Raw genomic sequence first — 13636 nt, forward strand, 5'->3', positions numbered from 1 at the left:
TACTCAGCAAAGCCTACACAAAACACTTCTAGTGCAGTGCATTTCTGAAGGTTAAATAAAAACCTAAGGGAGGTGCTGGGGGAGAGAAGAGGGAGAGCTGCAGACTGACAGAAGTCAGTGAGGCCCTTCTTCCCTGAGACAGAACTTGGAAAAAAGGAGTAATTTCAAGAGGCAAGCAAGGTACCCAGAGTAGCCTTGCCAGCTGACAATTTCCTTGTGCCTCTTTCCCAACACCTGGGAGACTGGCATTGGTTATTAATAGAACCGAAAGACTGATTGGCTTTTGTTCTGCAGACATGGCATATCTTTAATTTTCGGTGTCAGCAGAAAGGCACATTGTGCTGGCAAACAACAGCTTTGGTTACAAAACAGCCAGTACCAATAAAAGCTGATCTTGGGCTGCTCTAAAAATTAGTCCTGATGTGCTGTTTCTTGGCGATGCTTCATAAAAAGAAAATCAATTGAGAACAAAATACCTTTTTCAAGTAACCAAAAGCCACTGAACACAACGTAAGTAAAGTTGTTTTCAATTTGAACACATGGAGAGATGTGACTTTTTAAAGGATTAGCAGCCATTCCTCTAAAGTGTTTCTCCAAAGAAAGCACATTCTACAATTTTTAAAGGTAACCAGTTTGGAAAGAATCCTGCTCCTGTGTTGGTCTCATTCCAGAAGCTTGCTTGGAGTATTCTTCCAAAGGTACCACACACAGCTTTGCAAGTTGCTCCCCAAGGCCCTCCAGGCAAGGCAGATCTGCAAACCCAGCTCAAGGAGACTGATTAAAACCAGATGAACTGTGCTTTGAGCTTTAATAAAATGTGTCTTAATAAAATGCATTTCTTTGCAAAGGTTCTTATGATTCTTCTGACTCGGTTTGATTGGAGAACCAGCAGCCAGTGGCATTGAGCAGCAATGCTATTAGGACTTAACTGAGTGCAGATCACGCCCTCTTCATCCCTGCTCTGTTACCTGGTACAGCACCTCGAAATCACAGAGACTACAATCAAAACTGACTTTTAAACACAGAGAATTTGCAGGAGGAGGATGAGTGTGGCTGACCTGATGATCAAACACCAGCTTGGGGCCTCCATCTGCTGCGGTGTCCTCGCTCAGCAACATCCAGGTGTTGGTGTCGATGTCGTAGCGGTAGAAGTCACTTTTCAGGGACTTGCTGTTCCTCACGGAGGAATCCAGGTACCGCCCCAGGGTGTAGATCTGCCGTCGCTGGATGTCAATGCACATCTTGTGACAGGACCTGGCACTGGGACCACTCTGAGAAAGCAAAAGACCACAAAAATGAAGAGAATAGTGGATTTAATATTGCTCCAGGTAGGTCACTAAGGGAAAGTAAGTATTAGCAGCAACTAGAAATCCTTGGGGAATTTAGGAAAATCTGCTTGTAATCGAATACGGGATTAATATAGAAATAACTACAAGAGCACATCCCATAACTTCTGTCCTTTAGAAAGACACCAGCAAAAACCTTAATGCACTTGTCACAACAAACTTATGATTGGAACCTTTTTTGTCAGATTCCTTAGAAAACAGACAGTTTCTCCCAGAAGTGATTCTCAGAGGCGTGTGAAAACTACTTGATCTTTTAAAATAACAGAAGTCGATGCACATGAGAGGCAAATTAAGATGTCACAACCTATAAATAACTACACAGGAAGAAGATTAAGAAGTGCTCTATTACAAGAGCCTCTGTTTTATTAATAGGCTGTTTTCTAACAGATCATAAGCAGACACTCCCCCAAGCAATCATATCCTGTAATGGCTCTGGGAAGGTAACAAAAGCACTCCCTGTCCTTCACAAATAGATATGGCCCTCCCAGCCTCCATCTGAAAGAAAGTTTCCCACGGTAAACAAAACTGCCCTGAGTTATGATCTTCAAGAGAAACTCAGAGAGTGCCCCATGTCAAATTATTATGGGCTTAAGCCATCCAGGAGTGCTCAAATTAAATCATGGAGTAATTTATTTAATGACATTACAATGATGACTGCAGTCATCTGGGCAGTTTCCTTTCTGCTTCCCAAATCTCATTTTAAGATGAGATACATTTCATACACTTTTTCTTTAAGCATGAGAGTGATGTTCTGGTACACCAAAACACTAGAAAACACAGTCTGCAAAGTCTTATGTCCAAAATATCAGACAAAAGAAAAACATCAAGAGTGTAGATCAATACTGTAGTTTATTTTGTAGTCACAGCTGGGTGACAGGACACAGAAAATGACATCCCACTGACAGAGCACAGATTTAAATTAGATATGGGGAAGAAATTCTTCCCTGTGAGGGTGCTGAGCCCTGGCACAGGGTGCCAGAGAAGCTGTGGCTGCCCCTGGATCCCTGGAAGTGTCCAAGGCCAGGCTGGACAGGGCCTGGAGCAACCCTGGGATAGTGGAAGGTGTCCCTGCCCATGGCAGGGTGCTGGAATGGGATGATCTTTAAGGTCCCATCCAACCCAAACCATTCTGGGATTCTATACCAAAAAATCCATTAAAAAACATTCAAAAGTAAGTAACAGGCAAGTAGGCAAGGATATAGCAAATCTTTAAAATTGTTATTGAAGACTTAAGGAGTAGAATATCATACCAAATAATCACAGTTTAATAATAAACAGTTGCTTTGTGTGCTACCAAGTATTGCCTTATAAAAAAATCTTCATAATTGTACCCTTTCACTTAAATTCTACTGAAATTTAAAGTGGAATTTTAAAAAACACTAATGGAATGCACGTCACTAAATTGAATAAAAAAAGAAAGGAAGCATTACATCTTTGTTGTCAAAAGCCTTTACTATTCATGTTACAGAATTTAATTTCTTGATTAAGCAATGGTTCCAGGAAACTGCTTAGAGTAACTCAAAAGACCACATGAAGAGGTGAACTGAATTGTTCGTATTTTGTAAATATGAAGCATTATGTCGGCAATGATTACAGCTTTGAGGATTAGTTACTTCAGGGTAATTAAGATAATTTTATTTTCTGAAAAATAAAAAAAAAAGTACTGATAGCAGTGAAACATTAGCATAAAATCCTGAAATGCAGAAAAAATTCATTGATTGCCTTTGGTCACATGAAGGAAGATGACACAGAAGGCAACAACACAATTTATTTTGTTCCTAGAAAAATACAAAACCAGTACCTTGCAGAGGACCCTGTTCCAAACACATGGGGGAGTTCCTTTGCAGGAGAAGCACCAATCTGTGCTCTCACAAAGGCAGCCCCTGGCTGACAAATAAATCACCCCAGTGTGCAAAGTCCACCCCAAGCCATGGAGCTGGGACACTGAGGGATATGGCACCACTCCCCCACCAATGAGCACCTATTTGCCTTGGCACAGCCCCCTTGTAGGTGAGATGTGAGGACCCACCTGTGCTTCCTGACCCTCTCCTCTGGCAGGTCACTGCACCTTTCTAATGGAATTGGACAATTTAAGAATCATCCCCTCAATCTCTCACCTCTATGTGGTGGACTAAATTTAATCTTCCCAAATTTGTTCACATAATGTCTTTAGCACTTTCAGGAGTAAATCTATTTGGCAATTTCCAGATCTGCCTTGTCACGAAAAGCTACATAATCAACCAAAATTTGTCTGAGCACAGATACAAGGCTGAGACACTTCACAACTCAATACCCATTTCAAGGCACTGGCACCAACAACACACTTGCTACACTAAACAGGCAACATACAGATTTCCTAAGACTATTTTAAAATAAGAAAAGAATTCAGGAAAAATGCCTTTTTTGTTTAACCACGTCCTGGCCACATCTCACACAGTAATGTCTGTTTTCTTAAAGAGCAGTTAAGGTTAACATTTCATTTCTACAGACACAGAATCTTCATCACCTCAAGTTCACTCCAAAACTTCAGCTCCACCAAACTGCAGAGCCTGCCATAGCATGAACTATCTCTTGTAATACAGGAAACTTCATCCAATTTGAAATCTGTTCTCAAAAAAAACTGGAGTTCTGCCTGCACACCACTCACACGATCGCAAGGAACCTGCCAAAGTTTCTTCCTTAGCCTATATGTTTACCAAAATGAGTAACTCCATTAACAGTGATACACACTGGTTTGACATTTAAGGAAGAAAAGGGGAAATGTCTAAATCTGTGTTCACCTCTGAGTTCAGCTTGACCATGGCAGCCCTTGCAGTTCATAAGTACTTCAAAGAGGGACATGAAATCCATTTACAGAGACACTACAAAAGAGTAAAACGCTTTGAGGCACATGCGATGAATCAAGTGCCCGTGGGTGGCTGCGAACGTTCATCCAAAGCCGTGTGCTCCATGTGGTTACAACAGCAGCCTGTTGTTCACACAAAAAACACAGTGCCACAACTTGTCATGGACACAGCAATCCAGTAAATTCAAATGAGAAAGTTTGTTGATTCCACAAGTGTTCAAAGAATCTGACCCTTTAAAAGCAATGAGTGAGAAAAACCGACCATGACAGAGATGACTCTCTAACCCAGTGTTGAAGGTTGAAGATCAAGCATGGCTAGAGGGCAAAAGAACAACCTTTTGTCCCTCTGCCAGGATACAGGCTGGTCATAATCCATTAATTAATGTCCCAGGCTGAGTGGATCTTACTAGATATCTCTATGCCCTTCTTCCAATTCAGACCTTATCACCAAGTCACAGTTTTGACAAATTGTTTCTGTGATCATCTGAACTCATAACAAATCCGTGCAAAACTCTTCATCTCTGGAAGTGTCCAAGGCCAGGCTGGATGGGGCTCTCAGCAAGCTGGCTTAGTGGAAGGTGCCCTTGTCCATGGCAGGGGGGTGAGACAAGAGGGTCTTCAAGGTCCATCCCAACCAAACAATTCTGTGATTTTATAATTAAGTACTTTAGATCTGTTTTTTTCTAAGCTGTTACACGTGGAATCCACATTTTTGCAGATGAAGCTTCATCACCTGACTGACTGAGGTAGTAGAGGTGCCACCTCTCAGGCAGAGCCTATCTTCCATAAGACTCTCAAAGTCACATCCAGCAACAGCACCCAAATGACCTGAACAAAACTGGCTCTGGGGACTCCTTCCAATTCTCATCAGAAAGCTCCTGGCACACACACTGCAGAAACCACACGTGAAAGGGGCTTGTGACTGGACTAAGTCCTTATTCAGATGGCAAGCAGTGTGTCAGGCTGCCTTGGCCAGTGCCTCAGCTGCTGCCAAGGCTGTGATGGCAAGAGGAAAGCATTAGCATATCACATTTCTAACCTACAGGACACCAAACAATACCAAAAACTGCTAAGCACAAGCACTGTTGGGTTTGTGTGGGACTCAGTAAGTGCCCGCACAGAGCCAGGACTGACCTGAACAAAGTGGCTCTGTGCCACCCAGCCCCACCAGACAATCAGCACAGCACAGTAAACAGCTAAAACAGATTAAACAGCATGTGCAGGGTCCTGTTTGGAAGCGATACAAAACACCAAGCTTTATGCCCAGCTCCAAGGCTCTTCCTCAAACAGGTTGGTGTTGACGCAACTCCTCCAGTCTCTACAACACAGATAAACGCCCCGGTCAGGGTGGGATGGTGGGGAAAGGAAGAGAGGCTGTATGGCCAGGAGCACTTAAGGCAGGCTTTCAATCCTTTAAGCACCCAGGGCCAAATAGGATTTTTAGGTTTCGTCAGTGCTACACGAAATTCAATTGTGCAACGCCAAGTGAATACACAGTATACTTTATGAAAAGCCTTCTCAACATGCTAAGCCACTTTATAAAATCTAATTAGAGCTTTCTTCATTTAACTTGCAAATGCTGAAAGCAATTATCCCACTTAAGGACTAACTTACAAAACGTTTTCAAAAAGCAACACAACAGCACCGAGAGACAACACCGCCTCCTTAGAATAATTGATTTGTTCCTATACGAGGGAGAAAGGATTGGGACTCAACTCCTTAGGGCAGGGCCTGCTCAAATCACTATTTATGCCAGAATCAGCAGGCATCATCTTAGCAACAGCATCCTGGCATGCTACACTAAGGCACAAACATGACAGCTTTCACTTTTTTGATTTTAAATAAATGTCCTATGAACCTCCTTTAATGTGAACATGACCACAGGAAGCCGGTTCCACTGCCCATCCCAAACAAAAACTGGGGGAGCTTGGCTTCTTCTGGTTATCATAACCTTTTGCAAATAAAGGGGTTTCAGTTGCAAGAAAAATCTGTTTTATTCAGACCAATCCAGATGAAAAACCTCAGGAGCAAGCCTGGATCTTTTTCAAGAGTCAGGGAAATAAAAACAAAGAACAGCTGACTAATTCTCCCTTCTTGGTCCTGTAAAAGACTGAGTGGAATGTGAACACTGCCTCCAGTATGAAGTTCAAAAATAAGCGTCATGAGGTAAATGCTCTTGTCCTAAAGCAAACTAGGACGAGGACATAAAAAGACACAAACAACCTACTTTGTTTCCAGTCCTGAGAGCGGCCTGTCAGACAACAAATAAGTCCCTCCTGCCTGCACACAACTGCAGAGATTAATTGCTCTCATTTCCCAGTTTCGGATTGCAATTCATTTCCTCCTCCACCCCCTACCACCCTCCCCAAAAAAAGGGGAAAGTTATCCACAAACTTGAAAATGAAAGGAAATGCATATTATTCCTGGCATTAATTCAAGTCCATGTGCTTTAAGATTAGAGCTTGTTAGTGCTTTATCAATGCCAGTTTACAGCTAATGCGCTCCCAAAATGTTTAATCTGAGCTCCAGCAAAGATTTGCTTTGCTCTAGATGAGCACTAAATTCAGTAAGAGAAACAACTGCAGCCATACAACAAAATAAATCACTTTCATCCCATACAAGTTACAGAAGGCATTTTAAGTTTATCATAACCTAAAGGTGCCAGGAAACATAATCATTTATCTATTCCTTTTATTTTATGGTTGCATGGAGGATTTGTACGGTCCCTCAACACAGAACAGAAGGAGCTGGGGGCTGATGTATCGTTCCTATCACCCACAAAATCACCCATGATATGCAAGGAGCACCAGACCACCAGAGGGAGGGTCCTGCACATTCAGTCACACAACAGGAGCAGCCCAACACAGGCACATGGCAGAGGCTCAGAGCCCTCAGTAAGGGTTTCTTCAGCATGAAAGACTCTCCCTCAAACAGCACATCCCAACTTCCTACTCTGTATGATGGCAGAAATCAGTGCCACCCGTGTCATTTGATGCCAAACACCTGACAGCTCCAGCACTAGAATTAAAAACCTTTGCATGCCACACAGGGTAGACAGAGCAAATGACTGAATATTTCTAGGACTATAAGATGGGAGTTTAGCTCCAAAAAACATATTTTGGATACTCAATGTATACTCAATTTTTAAAATTACTCTGCAAATAATCCCTGGAAGTGTTCAAAGGCCAGGCTGGATGGAGCTCAGAGCATTTGGGTCTAATGGAAGGTGTCCCTGCCCATGGCAGGGGTTTGGGACTAGATGATTGCTAGGTCCCTTCCAACCTTTAACATTCCATGATTCTTGCTAGTATTTATAAAAGTAACTGATATTCCAACTTAATTTTAAGGCTGCTTTACCAGTTATAAAGAATATTTCTGAGAACATGCAAGTTCATTAGTCATAGAATGGTTTGGGTTGGAAGGGACCTTAAAACTCATCCAGTCACACTTCCCTGCCTTCCACTATCCCAGGCTGCTCCAAGCCCCATGCAGCCTGGTCTTGGACACTTCCAGGGACAGGGCAGCCACAGCTTCTCTAAAAAACTGTTCCATATAAATTAAATATATTCTGCCAATAAATATTTTGGGAGGCCTAAGAAATTGACCAGCATCTATCTAAGAGTCATGATGCTGAAAACTCCTCAGGACCAGTACTGGGAAGCCATGAATTTACACAATTTTTCATACAAGAAAGTTAAATGTCTTATGATAAATATTAGGTTTGGATATTAAAAAGTTATAATTAACTATTAATAAGTCCAGGCACAGCCAAGACCTGGAAGGCACCCTCAGTCAGGCAGTTGACACAGAATTTGAGCTATGGCTAATCTGCTTACCAGCGCCCTCCTACAGCGATGCCACGGGATAGATTTACCAGCAAAGTCCTTTCTGGGCATCTGACTCAGACATGATGGAGCAGATTAAAGACAGAGGCAGCTTTTAGCACACAGTTTTGTGTGTACATCTCTTCAAGGTGGGAAAACAACAAAATTAAACAGGATGAAGCATTCCTTTTCCCCTTCCTAAAAGCACGCTCACATTTGGAACAGTCCTAATTTCCCACTGTTGATACTGCGTGGCCTTGAGCTGAGCCTGCCACGAAGAGACTTTCCCTGCTTAAATTAGAATTAAAAAAATAAATGGCCTGATGTTCTATTTTTGACAGACGGTTCAATGAGCTTATAAGTCAAATGATCAGGCTCAGAGATCATACGACACGCTCCTTATGACAGTGGCGGGCTGGATTTGATGACCCTTGACAGCCCAACCCTTCCAGTCTGACATGAACTTGACTCCAAGTCTCTGCTCTATCCTTCAGGGATCAGCACAGGTTTACCACAGCACAGACTGGGTGCAGCATATGAGCATAGTTACAAAAAAAGATAATGTTCTATTCTCATGAAATTATTATTTATTAGCCTCTCTGCCAGCCTGCTTGCAGAAATAACTCATTTAAGAGTATTTTCATAAAGGAATTAATTAATACATGTTTTTCTGTTTTCTGATGCGCTCTGATCAAGGCACCTGTAAAGACCAAGTGTGTCCTCTCAGCTGAACTTTCGAAAGCACCAACATCGTGCTTTGACAGCTGTGCTGCTGAGTTTTCCTACAGTGCAGAAACAGCTTTGGCAGCCAATGCCAGAGGAACTGCCAGTGGAGGAGACACATTCCTGGATCTCCTGAGCGCTCTGCTCTCACACCAAGGTATCATCAAAGCCTTCCAGCAATGCATAACGCCACGGATATCATGCTGCAGTAAAACAAGACATCTTACAAGCCAGTGGACAGTAGAAAGGGGAAAAAGCTTCCACATCTTCAAGCATTCAAATAGTGGGAAATAATTTGTAGCCACTCAGTATTTAAAATGAGGTTATAAAAAAGATGAAGTGGGACTTTTACACAGGCAGATAGTGATAGGACAAGGTGGAACACTTTTAAACTGGAAGAAGAGATATTTAGATCGGCTGTTAGAAGGAAATTCTCTGCTCAGGAGGGTGAGGAGGCCCTGGCAAGGGGTGCCCAGAGAAGCTGTGGCTGTCCCATCCCTGGAAGGGCCCAAGGCCAAGTTGGATGGGGCTTGGAGCAACCTGGGATAGCAGAAGGTGTCCCAGTGCATGGCAGGGGGTGTAAAGGGTTGATCTTTAAGGTCCCTTCCAACCCAAACCACTGTGATTCTTTAATTTATGTGAAGGAGGTTGTAGGAATGTGTATGAAGGTCTTGTGCAGGCTCTAGTTTACAGTCAAAAATAAAAGACATCCAACCTTTGTGATTCAGCTGACAAATGCAAAAAAGAGAAGTACTGAAGGAATACCCCAGTACAGAGTGACCTTGCAGCAAAAGGACATTAATTCTTTGCTATTTCTAACAAAAGGCACAATTCACCTGCAAACAAAGCGCTGCTCACACTGGCGAAATGTGAAAAAAATTGTAACTTCTTAAATTTTACCAAGTAAATTGTCAGTTTGTTCCACATCCACTGCTCAGCCTTGCTTTCAGCAACACTGGTGAAATGTAACGAACAACCCACCAGAGAACCAGAGCTTTCACCAGCTCTGAGATGGGCCCTCAGGACAACATCCCTCGTGTGCCGAATTTAAGTAACCCCATTAACAATTGCAGGATGTTGAATGAGGTCATTTTTGCATGCATCACAAGTTCACGCTGTCCTCTCATTACCAGTAACAATGGTCAGCGAAGGTCCAGCCAAGAGAGATTTTTCCATAGACACAAACTACTCAGCTGAGCTACAGCCCCACTTGCAGACCAGAAAGCCGAAAAAATTTAACTGGTTGCTTATAAACTGTTCAGCCACAAAGGCTGTAGCAAGGCTACACTTTCAGAAGTTGATTTTTTTTGTAATTAACTGTCCTTGAGATGCCAGTGACAGACAAACGTGAAATTCTAAGTCTAAATCCTTTGACAGTCACAGGCTCTCAGATGTTTCTGAGAAAGTGAAGACAGTTTTGAACAGGTGACAAAAGAGCAGTTTGCACCCGAAGGTGTTAGCAAGCTGTAAAAGCGGCTGCTTAATTTCCTAGAGCCCAGTATCAGTAACGTCTCCATCACATGCATGGCCCAGAAAATTCATGGATTAAGTCCTATTGAACGTACTAAGCTCTTTCAGGTAGGTATGAACTCAACACATCATTGCACCAGCCATTGTGCCAGTAAGTTCTCTTGAGACGCTCCAGAAAGCTCAATTCTCAATTACCTCCAAAACCCAGCTGCTGAAATACCTCAGTAGCAAGGTCCACAAAAACTTACTACATTTTCAAGCACGTAATTATCCAGACAATTTAGCTACAGATTTGTCTGCGATACCACTTGAGACTGCTTCCCCTATGTTACCACCTTGGGATAACTGATATTTCTTCAGGGATTTCTGTATTTGTAGAGATTGAGGAATGTTAATGCAACATTAATGTAACAAGTCTCTCAGTGTAGCTGAAATAAGAAATTACTCTACTCCCAAGACAAAGTTAACTGGTGTGTGAAGCTATTTTCACTCCCTGGCAAAAGAGTACTTTTTCCTTCCACCTCTACATATTCTCCTATTTCTTTAAAATCCTTTTCTTTTAATATCTTCAGTGTGAAATGCTGGGGTCCTGGTATTCCTGCAGGCTCATTTATGCTCAGGTGCATATTTCTGTGTCTTTAAAAGCCAAAAGGATATAAATCAGAATTCCTTGTACCAACATCAACCTCTTCACTAAATCTTTACCTGAAAATCCTGTAATCCCCTAGGATGCATCCACAGCCACCCAAGAATGACTCTACACTGCCTCATCTACAATTTACAGGGAATTGCAAAATGCATTAGGATGATGCAATAATGTCCTAATAAAGCCTTGTAAGTAAAATAAAGTTCCATTCCAGACCAGAGATCAGAGCATTAAACTCATCATAAGCTGCAGTTGAAGTGGTGATTTTTATCGGAACATAAACGCCACAAATCAACTCCGCCTGATGCATTACTTCAAGGACTGAAAGTAGTTTTACTTTGCAACTGAAAGCTTTATGATGACTTGGAAATTCAACATAACCTGAAGACTGGCACGCACAAGCTCCAGGGCTGCCAGAGTTGTGCAGCCTCCAGAACATCGGGCACAAGGCATTTATTTAATGCGCCTTTTTCCACGAGACTGACTTGAACAGCAGTGTGTGGGGGAAAGGGACCTCCACACATTCAAACATCTGGTACGAGGAATAACTGAAGTTTGGCTGGTTGTCTGGGTTTTTTTTCATTCTGGAAGCAAGAAACAGGCACCTAGTGAGGGAGCTGAACAACTTGAGACCCGAAGCTGTTTTCAAATATGGATGATCTTTTCCTTAAAAAAATGTCAAAGTTAAAAAAAGACAAATAAACCGGGCTTAAGAGGACAGAACTCTTGAGGCACACAAGGTAGTATCAGCACACAAGTTAGCTTGAAAAGCAGAAAACCTTTTCCAAAATGTTTATTTAAAAATAAATTATTTTAAAAAGCTGAGGTGCTACTCCCTTAACAGGGTCTTTTTGCCTTAGGCTGCCTAAGTGGAAATCACTGGGGATGTCAGTCAGACATATGTTAAAGTCTCTCTCTAACATTATGGTGAAAGAATGCTGGCTTAGAACATTTTAAAATCATTATGCTACTAAATAGGGAGGAAAATAAACCATTAGCCTGTGATATTTAGGATCAGCCTAGGATACTTTTCATTTGGTTCACTCCAGCATCTGCCGTCTTTGTCCCTACTTTTGTAGGCATTTGCACTATTTAGGAAGTTGGCTCCGAGGTACGTCTGCAGTATCCAAGTTTCTTTCAGGGACAGCTGCCTTCTCCCTATGTGCTTTTGTGGCACCAGGCATCTCATATAACTGAGCATCTGTACCACTGGAACTGCTCAGCAGTAGGACGTGGCACATTCACTGTATTAGATCTCAAGTCCGTAAACATCGCAATATTTGCAACAAAAAGCCCCTCAAGTCACTTGAAGTGTCTTCCAAACTGTATCACCATCTGTGGGAAGAAGTCAATATTTGAGACTAGTTCAATTCCTGCACTTCAAACAGCATAGGGTAAAAGCTTTACATTGCTAAGCTCATGTACTGCTCCATCACACCCAAAAAAACAGTCAGAGGTGTCAAAAACTCCCACAAAAAATGCTTCTGTGGTAATATGACACTGAAAGCTTTGGGTAAATTCATCCACATCAACAAATGCAAAGAAATGCATGCAGAGACTGGAGAAAATTTAACTGGAAATACAATAGCAGCTGAAATTCCCCCTGGCTCTCACCATTAGGAGATCTTTCTACACTTGTCAGCTTTTACTTTCAGCATCCTGGAAAAGCAGTTGGTGTTCACAGCAAACTGTCACCTCACAATATACCCATTTTCTACATCATTTTGAACCTACTGAACAGGAGGCACTTGTTGACCTACACTTGTCTTCATTGTGAGCAAAGATTTATCCTCTCAAGCAGTTAAACCATGACAGGACCTTCACTACTACCTTTGGTAAGGAAACACTTCAACAACTTTTTAGAGAAACACAGTGTCACCTAAACCTAACCCATTTACACAATTTCCACATCCTTCACACAGCTGATTTGTGAGCAGGGTTTTCCTCTGAAGAAGCTAGAATGAGGATGAGTCAATGTATTTTCCAAGAAGCATCTCACAGAAGGTACCAATCAGTGCAATGACATCGTTTGAAGGGAGATTCCCCCCATCTCTTGTCTCTAGGAAATGCTAAGACAACGTACAGGAATACCAGAGACACACAAAATATGCCAACTATAACACTGCTTTAGTCTCATTTATCTGATCTCCAGAGGCATCAACATCCCTCAGCATTTTGATCCTATTTCAAAATCCCCTGACTATCAATTTACACCAGAAAAAGTCTTTCCTACACTTAAAACTGTCCTCCTGCGCTGAATTTCAATAAATTAGCCTTCCAAGTAGAAAGTTGCTGCTTGGAAACTAGAAATAGACATCAAAACACACACATTAAATTTCTCTATTAACTGACACTGGCCTAGAATAAAATTGTCCAAGGAATGACAAGGTTTAGTTTTTTTAAATTATTTATTCCCTAATCCTGAAGAGGTCTGCTGATCTACAGACTCCAAAAATCCCTGAAGACAATAGCATTTATCAGAACACTCCACTTGACTCAGGGTAGAAACTCTTAAGGGCTCTTAAATGGAACACATTTTGGCTGTGCCTTGTGCCAGCTGATTCACAGGGCTGTCACACACTCCAGAGACAGAAGCTGTGGGTAAGCTGAGGGGTCCAGAGCTGCTCCATGGAGCATCTCCCTGGAAGGATTCAGGCTTGAGGAAGAAGATTTGACAAGCACAGCAGGAGTCTTGCTGGATCTATACACTGAAGGGATGGTGGGGTCTGTTTGTCCATCAGCAGTGGTGGTGTGCTCCAGACCATGTTTTTCATGCTGGAAG

At 42.2% G+C, this 13636-nt stretch overlaps 1 protein-coding gene across 3 annotated transcripts in view; it reads right to left on the reverse strand.

The window, feature by feature from the left end:
• The window catches only part of LOC131573505 (muskelin), a 93140-nt gene that overhangs the window by 26343 nt on the left and 53161 nt on the right, over positions 1 to 13636 (reverse strand). For all 3 annotated transcript variants that reach the window (XM_058827513.1, XM_058827514.1, XM_058827515.1), the window contains one exon: positions 1059 to 1271. In XM_058827513.1, the coding sequence (XP_058683496.1) occupies positions 1059 to 1271 (213 nt within the window). The remainder of the gene's footprint in view (positions 1 to 1058; positions 1272 to 13636) is intronic.

Source organism: Poecile atricapillus, chromosome Z (genome assembly GCF_030490865.1).
Source record: "Poecile atricapillus isolate bPoeAtr1 chromosome Z, bPoeAtr1.hap1, whole genome shotgun sequence".
Lineage (NCBI taxonomy): Eukaryota > Metazoa > Chordata > Aves > Passeriformes > Paridae > Poecile > Poecile atricapillus.